The following is a 19,438-nucleotide window of genomic DNA, read 5'->3' on the forward strand; positions in this document are numbered from 1 at the left end:
AATTTACAAGTGTGGTGTTTCCATACCTGGTTTTTGAAATGTGGATCCTGGGGTCAAACTCCAGTCTTCATGACCTCAAGGTAAGCATTTTTTTGAATGAGCCAGCACTCCAGCCCTAATGTATTTAATTTCTGTACAGTCTTTATATCTTGAAAGGCAGCCTTGTTATATAGAATACAAACATCTCCATAACTCTTTCTATTTAAGAGTAACTTTATTTTTGATTTATTAATATGTTATGTAAAATTTTTATCCAACTACCTTATCAACCTCCACAAAAGAGTCTATGATCATAATATAAGTGTCTAGCTTTTAATCTGTTGTTAAATTCATTTTGAGACATTTTGAGACATATACCCTGTTATAACATTTACATATTTTATTCCATTTATTAATAAAAACATGGCACATTGTATCAGCACATTTTAATACATTTCATAGAATTTTATTATGCTATTCATTCATATTTTATGAGTTATTATTAAACAACTAGAAATTTTATTGCTTTTTGATAATTTTTTTATAATTTTTTATAAACATATAAGATCAAGTTTCACAAAACCAAGTTTTAAGTCTGCGAAAACTTGATGAATATGAAGTTTATACTCCTGTGAATTAGTTTTTCTTTCCATAGCTCAATAATGCAACTACTGAAACCCTTGAAAATATAAAGATCAAGTATAGCTGTCTGTCTTGGATGAAATATGTAGATTTCCCTTTTACTTGTCACATGCAATTGTCAATGAGGGTGCTGAGGGTACCTGGAAGAGAATGGGGGACAAGAGACGCAAAGAAGGACGCCAAGACAAAAGTCTGATCAAGGCGACAATTTTATTTTTTACCAAGGCTGAATTTATACCATAACATGGGTAACAGAGGGAGGGGGGAAGTGTGAAACATTTACACAGGCCAAGGGCACAGTATACATGTAGTCAGCTGATGTCAACAGGATGTTGGTTTTTCAGAAAGCTTACAGGTCATCACATTGGGTATCTTGATGTCAGATGTATTTCTCAGCAAGGTCAGAACTTTATCATATCATTATTCATCCTGACCACCAGATTTGTATTAGTCTTCTGCAGCTGGCTGGGGATTTTCCATGAACCCAGTCATACTTAATTCTAACCATAACATCAATAATGGAGGGTTTCAAGGGCATTGCTCCCAACATGTAATTACAAAAAGAAAAAAGATGATATATTTCCCAAAAAGAGAGACACATTCAAATTTCCTCTCAAACTCCCCACATCTGAATCATGATGATGCTTTTAGATTGGTTCTCTTCTTACCAACATTCCAACCTTCCCACAAGAACTTGCTCTCCAGGTTCTTGGAGCTCTGGTTCTTGGGCTGTTGGAGAGAACCCTGGGTCTCTTGGTCACTCCTGCCACAGGTGCCCTACCTCAAAACTAAGAAAAAGGGAAAATCTATGGAGTACTTTCTTCTTCCTCAAAGAATATGGGGAATATTGACTAATCAATAACCTCGAACAATTAATTCCCTGAATGTTGAACGTTCTTTCAACTCCCACCCAGAAATCCCTTTGCAATAACTGTCCTCAACACCCACTTCATGCCCAAGACTTCTAGCAAATCAGCTTGGTGTCAGAAGTCAGGAGAAAACAAAACATTGAGATCACAGAAATAGTGGCAGGCAAGGATCTTTAGGGTTGGACCTAATGAGATGGCTCAGCATTCAAAGGCACTTGCTAGTCTCACAGAAGACCTAGGTTTGGCTCCCAGCACCCACATGGTAACTCCATAATCAATGTAACTCCGGTTCCAAGTGACCTGCAACACTCTTCAACCCTGCATGGACATAGACATTCATGAGATACACATACATGTAGGGAAAATATTCATATATGGAAAGCAAAATAAATGAATATTTAAAAACACAAGGAAAAGCAACGTGATGTTCCATTTCAGAGTGTGACAAAAACATGGCTTCCCTCATAGCACTGTGGACATTGCTCCAGCTGACTGTGAATTAACAGAAACAGTGGTCTGATGCGTTCAGTCACCAGTATCCAAGATATCTTTCAAATCACAATGCATAAACAGATCTTCCGATAGAAATGCTGACAAAGTCCACCATGTTACTATTCATCAGTAAATGGATGATTGGGATGGTCATCAAAACTAAAATTAGAAAAAAAATGTATAGTGTAAGAAATTAATTCCTTGTTTTAAAGAAGGTAAGTCCAAATGTTGGTCAGTACTAAAGGCTAGATCAATAAACCTTTTCCTCCCCAGGTTTCTTAGGTCATGCTATATCTTCACAGCAATAGCAATGCTAACTAACATAAGGACTTAATATGTTAAGTTTATAAATGGAATATTTTTTCAGTTTTATACACAGGGTCTCATATAACCCAGGCTGGCCTCAAACCCATCTACAGCTAACAATAATGTTAAGCTTATGACCATCTCGCCTCCACCACCCAGGGTTAGTGTTACAGCTGTGTACCACCATGCCCAGTTTAAGAATGTTGAGTTCCTTACTTCAGAAGCATACTTTGGAATTTGATACTGAACCTTTACTAGTGACACAAAGCACAGCTGACAACGATCATTCTTTATAGTTTAACACTTAAAAGATTGGAACAATTCCTCTCTGCTTGTCATTCTATTTTTGTGTTATTGTCTCTACTTATCTCTTATCTGCCCTCTGTACAAATCAAAAGATTATTAATGCTGTATTAATATAAATTAAAAATAGCAGTATTTTTAAGCACATATAATTTTCCATCAGGCTATTCTCACTTCATGTACATTCTATCATTTCAATTGTGAATTTAAATTCCCATGAGCAGAAGAATTATCCCTGCCTACTCTCTTTGATAGGGTATGTGTTTGCTCAGTTCCTACAACCTTACGACAGGAAGGAGACTAGAAACCATCTGTCGGCTTCAGATTTTTCCAACAGTGACAATCTCTTCAAGATCTCCCTTTGATTTCTTATCTCACTAATCTAAGATTCCTCTGTTCTCCGCACTGAGCTCTCTGTCTGTCTGAAATGTAAAACAATGGTTTCTATTCGACTCACAAAGATTGGCTGGTTTTCATACAAATGTAGCTTTGAGAACCAAACAAATGTGAAGCCAAAGGAATTGAGAGGCCCAAAATCTATTAAAAACATCAATTTTCAAGGTGTAATTACCAATCCCATATGAAATAGATAAGAGAGTCTAACCAGGACAATAGCATTGAAAGCAACCCTTCAATCCAGTTAACAGGAAGACTCAGGAGATATTCAGAAGCAACTGTCATTAGCTGACCTTTAGAAACATTTCATTTCTCCGTATGATAATGTACATGTCTTGTGACATCGTTGTAAAAGGCAGAAACCTATACAGGGGCTGATTTCTATGAGGGCATTGTATCATGCAGAAGTTCAGTGACACGAGACTGCGGAAAAGCTAACCCTAGTTCCACCATTGGATAGAGCTCTGGAGATAATTGGTAAGAACACCCAGAGCAGCTCCTTCCCAACTCATACTAGTCTCTGTCTTACAAATATTGACTATTTTAACACGTGACAATCCTACTCAAAAAGCAAATTGAAGTAGTGCAATGATCAAAGTTACTCACTATTTTGCATTGTTGTATCTGAAATTTCTGTTCAAGCCATCCAGGGCTTTCATGTCCTCTGAAGCCAACTGGAATTCAAAAACCTATCACAAAAGTAGAAATTTTATTATTTTTATATTACATATTGCTAGTCTGGAAAATCCAAGTGAATTCAACAGAGTGTTGCAGTGGCGATATTGAAAACATAGGAGGCACATTCCAAATATCTTGAAGATACCAAACAAGCATCCAAATTATTAAAGGATAACAGGTGGAAAAGACAGAAACTCAGGTTCTTATGTAAGAGATTGAAACCACACGACTACAAGCCAAAGGAAACCTAGAGAAGAAAGAGAGATAATGAACTTAGAATACCAGAAAAAAAATTTAAAACTGAATTTTAGTACAATGTATGGGCAGAGACTCCTATATCCCATTAGTAATACAATGAGAAAATTAGGTTTATGTAGTTTAATTTATAAATTGTCAAATACTAATGAAGTCATCAGCAAAGAGCATAGGAATTGGCCTCAAAATATCTTATCTAAATTAGGGAGATTAAACATGAATATTATCATCACTAGCACCCAACATATTCAGACTAATGATCTTATGGATCTACAGTATTCCTATAAAGTATGTTGGAATTCAGTATCTGAGCAGCTGAGAAAACTATTAAGGATAAGACGCGCTGTGCTTTTAATGTGTAAGCCAAATAAACCCTTTCTGCTCCCAAGTTGCTTTTGGTCATGGTATTATGCCAGCAACAGAAACCAAATTATGACATTAAATTAACCCAATGTCAGCCATGCGCAAGAGGGACTCTGTATCAAACAAGGTGAAAAGTGAAAACTAACACCCAAGGTTGTCCAACATCTATGATATATACCATACCATGTCCATACACAACAGAGAGAGAGAGAGAGAGAGAGAGAGAGAGAGAGAGAGAGAGAGAGAGAGAGAGAGGAAATAGCAGCCATCTTTAGAATAGCCCACTCCACAACAAGTAACAAGATGCAGCCTAAGCTAGTTAGCTAAAGAGTAAAGAAAAAACTATATGAAAGAAAACTTAGGCAGCACTGACAACAGACCAGTCAATAAAGAAGCCTCACTCTCTTCCAAATGTAAGAGTGGACAGAAAAGACATGCCAAAGGTCAGCCCAGGCCAGCAAAATGGTTTAGCAAGACCCAAATGCAATCCTGGAATCTATGGTGGGAAGAGAAACTGACTCCTGAAAAAGCACAGAAATAGTCTGAGAGATCATGGAGGACCCATGTTAAGGACATGTGTTAGCTTGTCTTAATGTCAAACTTGACACAAGCTAGAAAAGTGGGAACTTCACTTGAGGAAAAATACCACCATAAGATCCAGATATAGCTTCTTAATTAGTGATTGAGCCTAGCCCATTGTGGGTATTGCCATCTCTGGGCTGGTAGTCCTGGGTTCTATAAGAAAGCAGGCTGAGGAAGTCATTAGGAACAATCCAGTAAACAGTGTCCCTGCCATGGCCCCTGCCTCAAATGTTGCCCTGAGTGAGTTCCTATCCTGACTTCCTTTGATGGTGCCCTGTGTTGTGAACGTGTAAGACAAGCCCTCTCCTCCATACATTGTGTTTAGTCGTAATGTTTCATGTCAGCAATAGTAACCCTAAGACGAGATATTTCACAAGCACTTCAAGGCCGACAGCCCAGTCGTCACCTGTGTTAGCTCTTTGATCCGCTTCGCGTTGAAACTCCTGATCAGGGGCACAACCCCACGCTGCAGCTGGTAGCGAAGGGCAACTAGGGCTGGGGTTTGCTTGTACTTCTTTGCTATGGCACAAAGAACTGGATCATCTAGGAGAACTGGACTTTTCTGATCCACCCTGGAAGGGAAGGTTAAAAGAAAATGCTGAACCCCTGAAATGCAAATTACCTTTATGTCAGGAGACTTACAAAAACAGGAAACCAGACCATAGATAGACAACTGTTCTTTGCCCTCCCCTTTGCAGGGAGAGTTAATATCATCTCAGATCTTCTCAGAAATACCAATCCCCCTGAGTCCATTGGGAATTCAATCTAGACAGTGCTATGGAACTAAACATAGTTTCAGCCATGATGTTTGAGATGCTCTGTCACCTTTGGTACTGACCATGTTTTGTCTCGTGAACTTCCCAGCGTGCAGTAGGAAACCAGAATGATGTCTTTTGACTTACAATAGTCCAGCATTTTGCTCTGGTTGAGATAAAGGTGACATTCCACCTGACAAAAGACAGTCAGATTACACGAAGCTTTGTATTAATACGAAATGGAAACACCAAAATGAAAGAACTCGAATTCTTGAAAAGCAAAATATGAAATTTGAAGTAAAAAAAAAAAAACATTAAGTAGCAATCACTTTAACAAAATGAATTTAATGTGTCTTTCTTGTAAAAAGTTTTGTTTTTAAATATTTACCTGAGAAGAAACAATTCTATAGACCATTACTTAGATTCTAAGTAATCATTTACTAGTCAATATCATCACAGATCTTCAGAAATTTAAATACCAACGCCTCTAAGCCTGTTGAGAGTTAAATCTAGAAAATTACTGAACTAAACTTAATTTGTTTAGGATTGACATATTCCAGGGTGGGAACAAGGAAAATATTCTTGCAAACTTGTACAGTATACCACAGTAGAGGCAACACTTCGGCCAAAGGCCCATAATAGCACGTGTGAAGACCAAAGTGATAGCACCCACATCAATATAAGAAGTCCATAAGTCAGCCACAAAGAGGAGAAAAGAGAGTACACAAATCCCTTTGCTCACCTTCAGTTTGGTGCTTTAGTCAGAACACCAGTATTCAAAGGCAAACTACTAATGTTTACATTAGCTTATATAGAAGTGAGTTGGGTCTTACATGTAAAAAAAAATCATATATAGCAAAATATCATGTAAGAAAACTAAAAGGAGCGGGTGCAATGGCTTAGCAGATTAAAGCACTCGCCATCAAGTGCTGATTTCAACTCCTGTGACCCACGTGGTGGAAAGAGAGAACCAACCAATTCTTACAAACCTCCAGATATGTGCTGGTCTGTGTGTGTGTGTCTCTGTGTGTGTCTTTGTGTCTGTGTGTGTCTGTGTGTGTGTGTCTGTGTGTGTGTCTGTGTGTGTGTGTCTGTGTGTGTGTGTGTCTTTGTGTCTGTGTCTGTGTGTGTCTGTGTTTGTGTGTCTAGGGGGTGGTGTGTGTGTGTCTTTGTGTCTGTGTCTGTGTGTGTGTCTGTGTCTATGTGTCTGTGTGTGTGTCTGTGTCTGTGTGTCTGTGTGTGTGTCTGTGTCTATGTGTCTGTGTGTGTGTGTGTCTGTGTGTGTGTGTCTTTGTGTCTGTGTCTGTATGTGTCTGTGTGTGTGTGTGTCTTTGTGTCTGTGTCTGTGTGTCTAGGGGGGTTGTGTGTGTGTGTCTTTGTGTCTGTGTCTGTGTGTGTCTCTGTGTGTGTCTGTGTCTGTGTGTCTGTGTGTGTGTGTGTCTGTGTGTGTGTATGTGTGTGTTTAAACAGTTGATTTGCTGTTAGAAAGCAGAAAGGAATCAACTCAAAGTGTTCTGCCCAAAATCCCCCGATACGGTTTCATCATACCCAGATAAGATATCTCACAAATTCAGATGAGTCTGATAGCTACCAGTTAATTTCCCTGTAACTATGACTTTGGTTAATCAAACTGAAGTTGAATGTGTCAGGACCAAGAGTGCAGCCATCAAACACGCATGGCTGTACCTTTGATCTTTCCTTGGACTTTATCACTATTTACTGCCCACACTGTGTTTCCAGGGCCACTCCCCCTGAACACAGTTCCCTCCACAGCACCTTTCTTCCTCCAATCTAATCTCATAGACGGAGAAGAAAAGCAACGTGCTCTCAGAAGTCACACTATAACTGCTGCCTCCTGCCCTTGACAGCATTTCCCTCTTCTCCTTCTTATAACCAGTTGGCCAGGTGGTATCCCTAAGCCCACTGGCTTTCTCACAGAGTTGTAATGAAGAGATTTTTATGTCCTCTAAGAGACTCCACTCTGAGAATTTCCATCCTAGGAAAGCGAAATGAACAGGACTAGACAACAAGTCAGTGGTACAGGAAGAAAAAAATTAGGAATGAAAGGCCAAGAGGTGGAAATAGCTCACCTGGTTGCACACAGGCTTGTATTTGAGCCCTGGCTTATTCAGAATCCTCTCCAGCTGCCTGCAGTTAAAGTTGGACACCCCAATAGACTTGGCCAATCCTGCATCCTTACACTTCTCCATGGCCTGTAGAGAAAGAGAGGGTGGAGGATAAGTTGTGCAGTTGTTCCAAGAAGTAGTGTTAAGAGAGAAGTTTTCGAGCAATGCTGAGGGAGCCGCTGGCTCTGACTGTCTAGAGGAAAAGAATTGGTGGAGAAAAGAAAGGGCAGAGGAATAGAAAACAAACAAATGAACAAACAAAAAAAGAAGTCCTGAGTCCTTAAGAAATAGCTGACATTACAACATGTGCTTGGAAAGAGACTCCTAACCTCAGTTCTCCTCCCCTAGTACTTTCCAACAACAAATTCCTCTAGCATCCCCATAGCACCACTTGTGAAAATTATACAGTTCTAGATCAAGAAAGGTACATTATGTTCTTTTTTTTTTTTCGGAGCTGGGGACCGAACCCAGGGCCTTGCGCTTCCTAGGTAAGCGCTCTACCACTGAGCTAAATCCCCAGCCCCGGTACATTATGTTCTTACAGGCGGACATCATACCTGATCCTCTCTCCCAGTGTCCCCTTCTGTGCTCTTTCTTCCAAGGACTCACCTCCCATGTGTCACAGATATCCACTGTTTCAAACAATAGTTTTCCATGCTCATCTCGTGGGAAAAATATATCTCCAGGCTGGAATAGAATCATTCATTTTAGAGACCTCTCTGAAGTCAGGTTACTATACTTAGCCACACTGCCAAGTCCTTCAAAGTCTGGACAATAAAGCCTTCTTGAGTGAGTAGGACATTATTTTAGCTACTTTACATTTGGAGTGACAAGAGGCCACTCTTTAAAGATTGGCCTCCTCTAATCTTTTATATTTTCCATATAATTAGAAATGCTTTTTTCCCCTGTCTGATGGAGTCTTGTGTGATTTTTGTCATTATTTCAGCCCCTATATTATATTTTCCTATAAAAAATGTCTCTATATTTTTGATAAATCAGATAATTACATAGACCATATATCATGTGATAATGTACTATGTTCATGACAGTTCCTTATCATATGTGTGTGTGTGTGTGTGTGTGAGAGAGAGAGAGAGAGAGAGAGAGAGAGAGAGAGAGAGAGAGATTATATCCGGATTAATGTGGCTATTAAGAAAACCAGAATAGCTCTCAAGTTCTACTAACCATGACTCTTGAATTGCCACAAGCCCATATTTTCTACCAATAGCAAATGATAGCCCCATATTAAATAAACATGATGTAGAGCTACAAGATGGAGAAATATTTCTGAAGATAGGCTACTTCATGCCTTTAAACGTAGTCGCCATGGCTTGGACTTCCTGGTTATATAACATAATCACTTCCACTGTACAAACTAGCTTAAAGTTTTGGTAATTTTATAGCAAGAATTCTGCATGACACAGTTATTTTGGGCTAAGTGCCATCTACAAAGCCCTACCACGAAGCTATCCAAAGGAATACTATTCGCCAAATCTCCAAGGGCTGGTAATATGAGAACCAGATGTTCTAGTTTTCTTTCTGTTTCTGAGAAAAACACCATGACTGAAAACAACTGGAGAGGAAAGGGTTTACTTAACGTCTTACACTTCTAGATCACGACCCATCATTGAAGGAAGGCAGGACCAGGATTCAAAAACAACAAAAACAAAAACACTGAAGCATTAAAAATGGTGGTACACTGCCTACAGGTTTGCTCCCTTCCTCAGTCTTAAGCTAACTTCCTTATACAGGCCAGGACTGCCTGCAGAGAGATGGCACTTCCCACAGTGGGGTGGGCCCTCTCCCATCAACCCATAATCAAGATCATTTCTCAAAGACATGGCCTTTGGCAAATATGAACTGAGCAATTTCCCAACTGAGACTCCCTCAGATGACTTTGGGCACTGTCAAAAATGACAGCTAAAACTAATGAGGACACCCAGGGTGTGTAACACCAGATCTGCTCTTAGAGCACAGTTATGAGAGATGATGTCATCTCAGTATGAAGCCTATGTATGGCAGTTTGATTAATCTCCACAACTGCATGTACACACCTTCCAAAGACTAAGGCGGACTGAGGAGATGGCCCAGAGGGTAAAGCATTTGACTTGAAAGCCTAATGACCTGAGTTTAAACTCAAAAAGGTAAAAAGGTGGAGACAGGTGGATTACTGGGCAGTCTACCCTACTCAGAATTCTAGACCAGTAAAAGACCTTGTCTCAAATAATCTTTGGACAGCATCTAAAGAACATTAGTGGCTGTGTTCTGTCTTTTATATCCATTAGCACACACAAGCAATGTGCAGTCACACACACACACACACACACACACACACACACACATGTGCACCTTCATATACATGAACACCCACAGAAAAATACACACACACACACACACACACACACACACACACACACACACACACACACACACACAAAGAGAGAGAGAGACAAAATAGGGACCAAGACCAGAAGTATGCCTTGAATGTAGCTATTGGGTTTTTTCCAGGTTTCTAATGCAGACGCCAGCTAAATTATTTTCTTTCACAAGCAGAAAGCATGGTTTTGAGGCTTCAAAAATAACATTAGGAAATGGGACTTAGGGATTACTGTGTCTAATTTTCACTAGAACAATGATTATCCATATATTTACTCAAGAAGATGAATCTCGAATTGTCCGATAACTGTTGGTTGTAGCAGCATCACTACTGAGAAAATTTTAAGCATAGCAATTGCTCACCTGCAAAGCCATTGGGAAATGAATAATATAAAGATCCACATAGTCCAGTTGAGTGCTTTTCAGTGTCTTTTCCAAGCAAGTTCGGACCAGCTCTGGTCTATGGAAAGTGCTCCAAAGCTGCAAAGTTAAAGAATGATGCTTTAACCTCAGAACGCATCTTCTTTGGTTGGGTTACTTTATCGAATGTGGAGACACTTTTATCCACACCTAAAAACAGCCTCCCTGCTTTCCTTCCTTTTCCTTAGGTTTTTCACATGTCAACTTCCCTGAGTGTATAGTCCAATGCTATGTCACTATGACATGTTAGGATACTGTCACGTATCTATTGAACATGGAATGGAACGTTTAAGAGAGAGTTGTTTTCTCTAATAATAAGGCTCAGTTTTCAAAGTAAGGGACAGCTTGGTCTAAGTCACTCAAACATTTGAATACACAGGGAAGAGGAATTATTCACTCACAGTACATAACTGAAGGTTATAGAGAACCATCTTGGGGCCGTGTGAGTGTGTGCTGGACTTAACTGTGTATACTTCAGCTATGAGTGAACAGAAACTCCTGCAGAGTGCTTAACTGTTTAGAACTTCAGCATTGGGGTTGGGGATTTAGCTCAGTGGTAGAGCGCTTGCCTGGCAAGCGCAAGGCCCTGGGTTCAGTCCCCAGCTCCGAAAAAAAGAACTTCAGCATTGTGGACAGGTTGGAATGTCAAATGTCCAAAGGTTAATTATCTTATCTAGTCGAGCCCTCTGAAACAGCCATTCCTTATCATCTCTGTGTGAACTAGATCTTGTGACTAAGAGATTAAAAAAAATCCTTTGAGAATATATTAACTTAAGGGAACTACTAGCTTCCAGCGATCCGAAATTTAAGAAGTCATCAACTGCATCTTGGGCCCACAGACAACACGCCCATCTCACTGTACCTGTCTCTCTGACGTACCCATCAATGTGTTTTAAATGTGCATTATGAGTTTCTTTGTTCTGTGAAAATATAAAACTTTCACGAAACTACCTCTATGTTGGAACATAGAACTTCGGGTAACCTACATCTAAGTTCCTAAGCCAGGGTTACTCCAAATAGCTCCAGAATAATCTGTCTCTTATTCCCTTTAAGATTCGAAGTATGGCTCCTGTAGCCTGCACACAATAGATTTTTATGTACTAGCCTGCTGTGTGAACTCTATCCCCACAGAACTTTTTTTTTTATTTTCCTGGGGGGAGTGCCTCTGCCTGCCTAAGAAATGCCTCAGGCAAGACATTCCCTCCTTTTCCCCTCCTCAGTGATGAAACTCAGTGTGCTCAAGGGCATGGTGCAAATACCCACATTTATCCACTGGACCTTGTCTTCTGAGCAAGTCTGGTGATAGTGATGAGAAAGATTCTGCTGTTGTTTCTCTCCCTGAATTAACTTGAAAGAAGTTCCCCAGAATGCCATGTAAAGTCACCCAGGAACAGTATAACCTACAGTCCCCTGCTACTGTTGCTTCTCAAATTCTCCTTCAGTTCCTCAGTAGTGGTCACCATTGGGTCATGGTTGAGTTCGGTCTGACTGTACATTTCATGATGTGCCACTCTGCTTTGACCTGAGACTCAGAACAGTATATTTACATGAAAGTCACACATTCTGACTCCACAGAGGTAACAAAGAAGTATTTATCTATTTTTGATCCTAGCTTGAATGCATGAATGTGTGTGTGGGATGGTTTATATATGCTCAAACCAGGAAGTGGCACTATTAGAAGGTGTGGTCCTCTTGAAGTAGGGTTGTCACTGTGGGAGTGGGCTTAAGACCCTCATCCTAGCTGCCTGGAAGCCAGTATTCTGCTAGCAGCCTTCAGATGAAGATGTAGAACTCTCAGCTCCACGCCTGCCTGGATGCTGCCATGTTCCTACCTTGATGATAAAGGACTGAAATCCTGACCCTATAAGCCAGCCCCAATTAAATGTTGTCCTTATAAGAGTTGCCTTGGTCATGGTATCTGTTCACAGCAGTAAAACCCTAACTAAGACAGTGCATGACTAAACCTTGTAGTATTTAAAAATGATGTAAGAAACAGGTATTGATCCAAACACATATTATCCCTATAGTTCTATCACATTAAATAGTCCACAAGCATCCCATATACAAAATACCTTTGAAGTATAGAATATATCTTCTCTCTTCACAGTGCCGTCTTCAATCTTGCTTCTAATGGCTTGGCCCACTTCCTCTTCTACTTCGTACAAATAAGCAGAGTCAAAATGGCGGAATCCATTATCTATAGCTATTTTAGTAGCCTTGATAACTTCATCCTTAGCAACCTAAAGGAGCAACCAAAAATAGTATCTATGTAATGAAAGATATTTCAAATACAATCAATGTTTCTCCAGTGAATCAACTTCTTCTGTCTTGGGGTTGTTATGTATGTGTAGAGACAAGCTCAGTACAACTTCCCTGGGTCTCTTCCAATCAGTCCTAGAGGTAAGCATTCCCCACAAACATGCTCAGTCAATCACTGCATTACTGACATTGTCAGTCCTGAGTAGTATCTCCTGATGCAGTCCTTTGATCAAAGGAATCACAGACTCAATTGAGGCAGTATAGAAATATAGGACAACTTATGGGAATGGAATACAGGAAGAGAAAGGAGCCTCTCACCCAGAAATCAGCCTCTTACCAGCTGAAAACCAAGAATACCATATCAGTTAGCAACATATGCTATGGTGGCATATTCAGCTATATTATGTTAAAATAACAATAAAATTGGATTAAGTCCAGACATGTATATGACCTTGAAGAAGACACTGTTTCCTTTCCCATGTATTTTCTAGGTATCTCTAATAAGACTGTTACCTTTGTATACAGTAAAGATGTCCTGCTTGATGGATTCCTGTGAACTAGATTCACCTTACCAACTGTGACCCTGCCATATTCATGTACCACTCTGTGAACTCATTTTGTATTAACTCTCTGAAGATAATAACTTCAGTTAAATAGTATATGCAGCTATTACACAATCCACAGACCACATGAAGCTCAAAAAGAAGGAAGACCAAAGTGTGCATGCTTTAGTCCTTCTTAGAAGGGAAAACAAAATATAGGAGGAAATACAGGGACAAAATGTGGAGCAGAGACTGAAGGAAAGGCTATCTAGAGACTGCCACACCTGGAGATCCATCTCATATACAGACACCAAACCCTGTCACTATTACTGATGCCAAGATGTGCTTGTTGACAGGAGCTTGATATAGCTGTCACCTGAGAGGATTTGGCAGAGGCAATGCTTGCAGTCAACAATTGGACTGAGAACATGGTCCCCAGTAGAGAAATGACTGAAGGAGCCAAAGGGGTTTGCAACCCCATAGAAAGAACAATAATATCAACCAACCAGACACCCCAGAGCTCTCAGGGACTAAACCACCAATAAAAGTGTACATAGGGATGGACCCATAGCTCCAGCCACATATATAGCATTGTCAAGCATCATGAGAGGAGATGCCCTTGCTCCTGTGAAGGCTTGATGCCCCAGTGTAGGGGAATGCCAGGGCAGAGAGGAAGGAGGGAGTAGGTGGGTGCATGGGAAAGCACCCTCATAGAAGCAGGGGGAGGAGGAATGGGCTAGGGTTGCAGGGGGGGAAATCAGGAAAAGGGATACCATTTGAAATGTAAATAAAGAAAATATCCAATAAAAGGAAAAAAATGATAATGGGTGATTTTTTCCATGAAAAGCCCATACCTATATTTGGGTGTGTCTTCTTCTTGCTTTTAATAGCCCATGTTTAAATATATGCTTTAAAATGTGTTTTAGGACTAGGCAAATGGTTCAGCCAGTAAAATGCTTGCTGCACAAGATGAGACCCTGAGGTGGACCCCCGGAATTCATGTAAAAACAATGGGTGTAGCTGTGCATGCTTTTGATCCAGGCATTGAAGAAGCAGAGGCAGGCAGATCTATCAGGCCAATTTACCCTGCCTGGTGAGTTCCGGGCATGTGAAGGATTCTGCCCCAAATAAACAGCAAGGTGAATAACATCAGGAGAACAGCACTTAAGGTCGATCTCTGGCCTCCTCATGCATACACCCACATGCATGTGCATGTGTGCACACACATACACACACATACATACACACATATACATTCACACATACACACACTTATATATACATACATATATATACACACACATAATTATATACACATACACATATATACACACACATACATACACACATATACACACAGAGCTATTGTAAAGAAAAATAAGAAACTATTTTATATCTGTAAGAAATTTTAGATGATTTTCAATGAAATTACAAAGGTTATATAGCATCTTATAGTTCTCTCTCTCTCTCTCTCTCTCTCTCTCTGTGTGCGTGTGTGTGTGTGTGTATGTGTGTGTGTGTGTGTGTGTGTGTGTGTGTGTGTGTGTTCCCAGGAGTAATTATTTTCAATTCTACAAGACATAAAGATCATTCTCTAATTACATCTACATTGATAAGAACAAGTGGCCAATGGCAATGCATGTCAATGCGTTGCATTCTAGCCCAAGACTCTCTCATGTAGAAGTTGTAAGAGGACAATAAAATAGCCATGGCTGCTCATAAAATGACCCTGCACTGAAGTCAACACTATATCAATGCTTAACAAAATGTTCCTTTGCTTAGAAAGCACAAACCTTTGAGTCATGGTCAGAGTCCTCTATCTATTGATTCAGGATCAGAAAGGGGGGGGCGGGGAGCTAACAACATTCTTCAATGTTTTGAGTTCACATTCTGTTGAAAACATATCTCATGAATGACTGGCATAAACAGGAACTAACTTAAAAAAAAATCTTGTTTTGCTGAGTGATGCACCAAGGTGCGTTTTGATCATTGGTTGCAAGAGGAAGTGTGGTTAGAAGTCATTTCCACTGAATCTTTTGCATTAGATCACTGTTAGGGAGCCTAAAAACTGAGTTATGTGTAAACTTGACTGCTCTGGCTTTATTTATTGACTGAGCAGCTTAGCAATACAGGAATAGCTGGATACAGATGGATGCTATGTCATGTGTTAATTTGACCTGCATTTGTACAATTCACAAAAAGTGAAGCTGCATCTCATTAACCCCAGAGCCTGGCTTCCCTACACACCTTCTTCTGGCCTCAGGGCCATATGTCCATACTCACACAGAGACACACATACATTCACACACTGAAATTAAATCTTTGAAAATATGAGCAAGTATGATGCTACTTCAAAACTCTATGGAACTCGAAATGTTGCATTTAATGCAAATAAAATGAAATGATAATGCTGTAAATTACTAAGAAGGCTTACATAAGCTAGCAAATGTCACATGGAAATATCTATTCCCATAAATATTTGTTCTGGCTCTGTTGTGAGAGAAATCAGTCTTAGGGATAAAGCTCACATTACCTCTCCTGGATAAAATTGCCTCTAATACCCTTGTGTTTTATGTGGCAGCTTTACCATCACCATCACTCTTTGTTGTTGTTAATTGTTGTTTTCAGCTCAAAGTAAAAAATCAGTACTTCAGCTATTATTCTCTATACATAATTTACATTCCATAATGTTAAGAAGTTCCACTTGTGAAAAATATAACCAAAATGAGTCTGTTTTCAATACAGCATGGATCTGATTCATCTTAACAGCAAAGAAGATAATAGGAATAAAATGGAGGATGGGGAAGGGAACACCCATAAAGAAGGGGACGGGGAGGGGTTAGGGGGATGTTGACCCGGAAACTGGGAAAGGGAATAACTATCGAAATGTAAATAAGAAATACCCAAGTTAATAAAGATGAAAAAAATAAAAAACGAATAAAATGAATTATAGAATTTTTCTAATATTTTTATTATTTGCACGCATGCATATGAGTGTGCGTTCATGCATATGTTCTTGTGTGTGTGTGTGTGTGTGTGTGTGTGTGTGTGTGTGTGTGTGGTACATCTGGAGGTCTGAGGGAGACCTTTGAGTGGCAGTTCTCTCTTTCTGCCATGTGATCCCGGGAACCAACCAAACTCAGTTCATCAAAAACCCTACAAAATTTTTCAGGAATTGTTTTCTCTGGTGTATTCAATCTACCTAAAACAGTATAATTCACAGTTTTCCATTCTTTTTTTTTTAAATTATTTTCTCTCACGTGTTTTGCCTGTATGCATGTCTATCTGTGTATCCCTCGTTGTCTGCTGCCAGCAGAGACAGGAAGAGAATGTTCAATCTCCTGGGCCCCGAGTTATAGACAGTTGTGAGCCACCATGAGGGTGCCGGAGCTTGAACCCAGTTCCTCTGCAAGAGGGGGCACTCCTCTTAACCACTGAGCTCAAAGACTGAGTTCCAATTTAAACAGTTTTCCCTGTGGCCTCTCTTGAGCCCAGCCCTGCCCTTCTCTAAATTGTTCTGAGCCCTACAGATGTATTGAGACCTCAGCTGCTGTGATATCTTTCCTCCTTACCTCTCTTTCAAGTATGTATGCTATGAAGTAAAAATTCCTATCAAAAGAGGTCAAAGTGTCTCTATGATCCTGTCTTCTGCAAGAGAAAATTGTGACTCAAGCTTAAAGTGCTAGTCGTTGCCACTCACTGAGGACTAGATCAGAATGGAAAATGTTTCCCAGAACCTCCTGTTGTGTTTTGATTCAAATGTCATGAATAGGAACATGCAGCAAGGGTTTAGAGTCGCCTTGTTAAAGTAGAGTTCACCTCAAAAATAGTGTTCTATTTTCTTTTTAGGTAAATGTTTGTGAAGCGAAAGTAGGAAAGAAATCCTATTTCAATATAGGTCTGGAATTTGTGCTGTGGATTTAACCCCTGCTCCCCAACTGCTCATTTGACATAGACCACAACTCAGTAAATTCTACCACAAATATTTCTCTCCGGCTCACGTCTACCTGAGAGGAGTAGTTATCTGAATTGTAGAAATAATCCATGTGGCTAATCATTTTGTAACAAAACTCAAAGCAGAGCAGTAGCACTGATTATTTTTCATTTTCTCCCAAACAGACTGAAACTAAAAGAGAAGCAGAGCCCAGAATAAACAACATTGTCCACATGATAAATCTCCAAGGGACAATAACAAGTCTGACTTCTCTATTACACATGAAGAACTCTAATCTGCAGACCCTGAGGCAAACAGGAGCAGATCTGAAAGCACATCCTTGATCTCCTATAAACCCTTAAGCCCAAGACCCAATTGTTACCTTCTCAGGCACAGTGGTTCCAAACCCCAGTACAGGAATGAAGTTACCATCATTTAGTGCTACACGCAGAGATATGGAATCCATCGCTTGTTACTCATGCAACCAAGCAGGTCTTGGGTCTTCTTTTTGCACAGGATAAAAGCCAGCGAAATTGTTACAGCTCCTTAAATATCTCCTGGAAAGTTAAACAATGGCATGTGGGAGGAGTCAGCTTAAAGCAATAGTCCACAGAGACTGAAAACTAGAGGCTTGCTTGCATGTGTGTGTGCACACGAGTGTCCAATAAATTAATGAAACATGAAAATGAAACCAGGAATTTCTTGTAGAAGGAAAGGTTCTGTTCACAATCCAGATTTACTTCTGTAAATTGTTAAGGGGAGACTGACCGATGGTAATCAATTATACGTTACCTAAAACGTAACTTCAGCTACTGGACTCTGGTTTCTCATTTGAAAAGGATATCTCTTCTTTACTTTCTAAACAGTAAGAGTCTCATTGTAACATTTCCATACAGACACAATGTTTCTTGATCACCCTTACCTCTCCCACTGCTCCTTCTGTTCCCTCTCTGCCCCCCTAAATTGTCTACCTTCTCCTTTCATGTCTTTTTCAAAGACTAGACACCATCTGTAGGGATGCTTGAACTATTTGCCTTTCTGAGTTGGAGGTTTTATGTTTAACAAGATGATTTTCACAAAGCTCCATCCATTTTGGTGCAAATGATATTATTTGTCTCTCCCAAATAAAACTCTATCTTAAATAGGTACCACACTTGGCTTTATCCATGTATCCATCAATTGGCACCTGGGCTGATTCCACATCCTGGACATTGTAAAAATAAAAAATAAAAAAGCACTTTAAAGAGAGTGGATGTATACTGTGATGATTTGCATATGCTTGCTCCAAGGAATGGCACTATTAGAAGGTGTGGTCCTGTTTGAGTAAGTGTGTCACTGTGGCTTTAAGACCCTCAACCGGGGCTGAGGATTTAGCTCAGTGGTAGAGCGCTTACCTAGGAAGCGCAAGGCCCTGGGTTCGGTCCCCAGCTCCGAAAAAAAGAACCAAAAAAAAAAAAAAAAAAAGACCCTCAACCTAGCTGCCTGGAAGTCAGTATTCTGCTAGCAGCCTTCAGATGAAGATGTAGAATTCTCAGCTCCTCCTGAACCATGCCTGCCTGGATGCTACCATGTTCCTGCCTTGTTGATACTAGACTGAACCTCTGAACCTGTAAGCCAGCCCCAATTAAATGTTGTTTTTATAAAGCTTGCCTTGGTCATGGTGTCTATACATAGCCATGAAACCCTAAGACACATGGATACTTTTATTATACTGACTTTGATTATTTCACATTTATATGAAGGAGCAGAATATCTGCACCAAAAGGAAATTCTGTTTTTAGCTTTCTGAAGCTAAATTTATGCTGATGTCCATAATGGCTAAAATAATTTACCTTTTTACCAGCCATGTAGAAGGCCCCCACCATCTCCCTTCCTCATCAGCATTTATTGGTTCATATTTTTCTTAATGTCAGACATCTGATTGGTATAGGACAGCTTTGATTAGCATTTTCTTGATTGCTTTAAACAGTGAATAACTTTATATTTCTTTTGGACATTCTAGAGCTGTTTACTTTTCCATTCATGGTTGGCTGAATTATTACTTCAATTATAGATTTTTCAGATCTTTAAATTTTCTAGATATTTATGCTTTGGGAGGGAGTAACTGGTAATGATTCCCATATATTCCATAGGCTTTTCCTTTACCTTATTGATACTTTCC

The 19,438-nt window shown here is 39.8% G+C and overlaps 1 protein-coding gene across 1 annotated transcript; it reads right to left on the bottom strand.

Annotated features, from left to right (window-relative positions):
* Positions 1-812: 812 nt before the first annotated feature.
* On the bottom strand, positions 813-17,800 carry Akr1c14 (aldo-keto reductase family 1, member C14). Its single transcript, NM_138547.3, has 9 exons — positions 17,660-17,800; positions 12,615-12,782; positions 10,486-10,602; positions 8,356-8,433; positions 7,711-7,833; positions 5,704-5,813; positions 5,272-5,437; positions 3,594-3,676; positions 813-2,141 (listed from the first exon to the last, which is right to left on the bottom strand). The coding sequence occupies exons 1-9, from the start codon at positions 17,741-17,743 to the stop codon at positions 2,102-2,104; spliced, it is 969 nt and encodes a 322-aa protein (NP_612556.1). The 5' UTR covers positions 17,744-17,800; the 3' UTR covers positions 813-2,101.
* Positions 17,801-19,438: the final 1,638 nt, after the last annotated feature.

The sequence above is a fragment of the Rattus norvegicus genome, chromosome 17, assembly GCF_036323735.1.
Source record: "Rattus norvegicus strain BN/NHsdMcwi chromosome 17, GRCr8, whole genome shotgun sequence".
NCBI classification, from domain to species: Eukaryota; Metazoa; Chordata; class Mammalia; order Rodentia; family Muridae; genus Rattus; species Rattus norvegicus.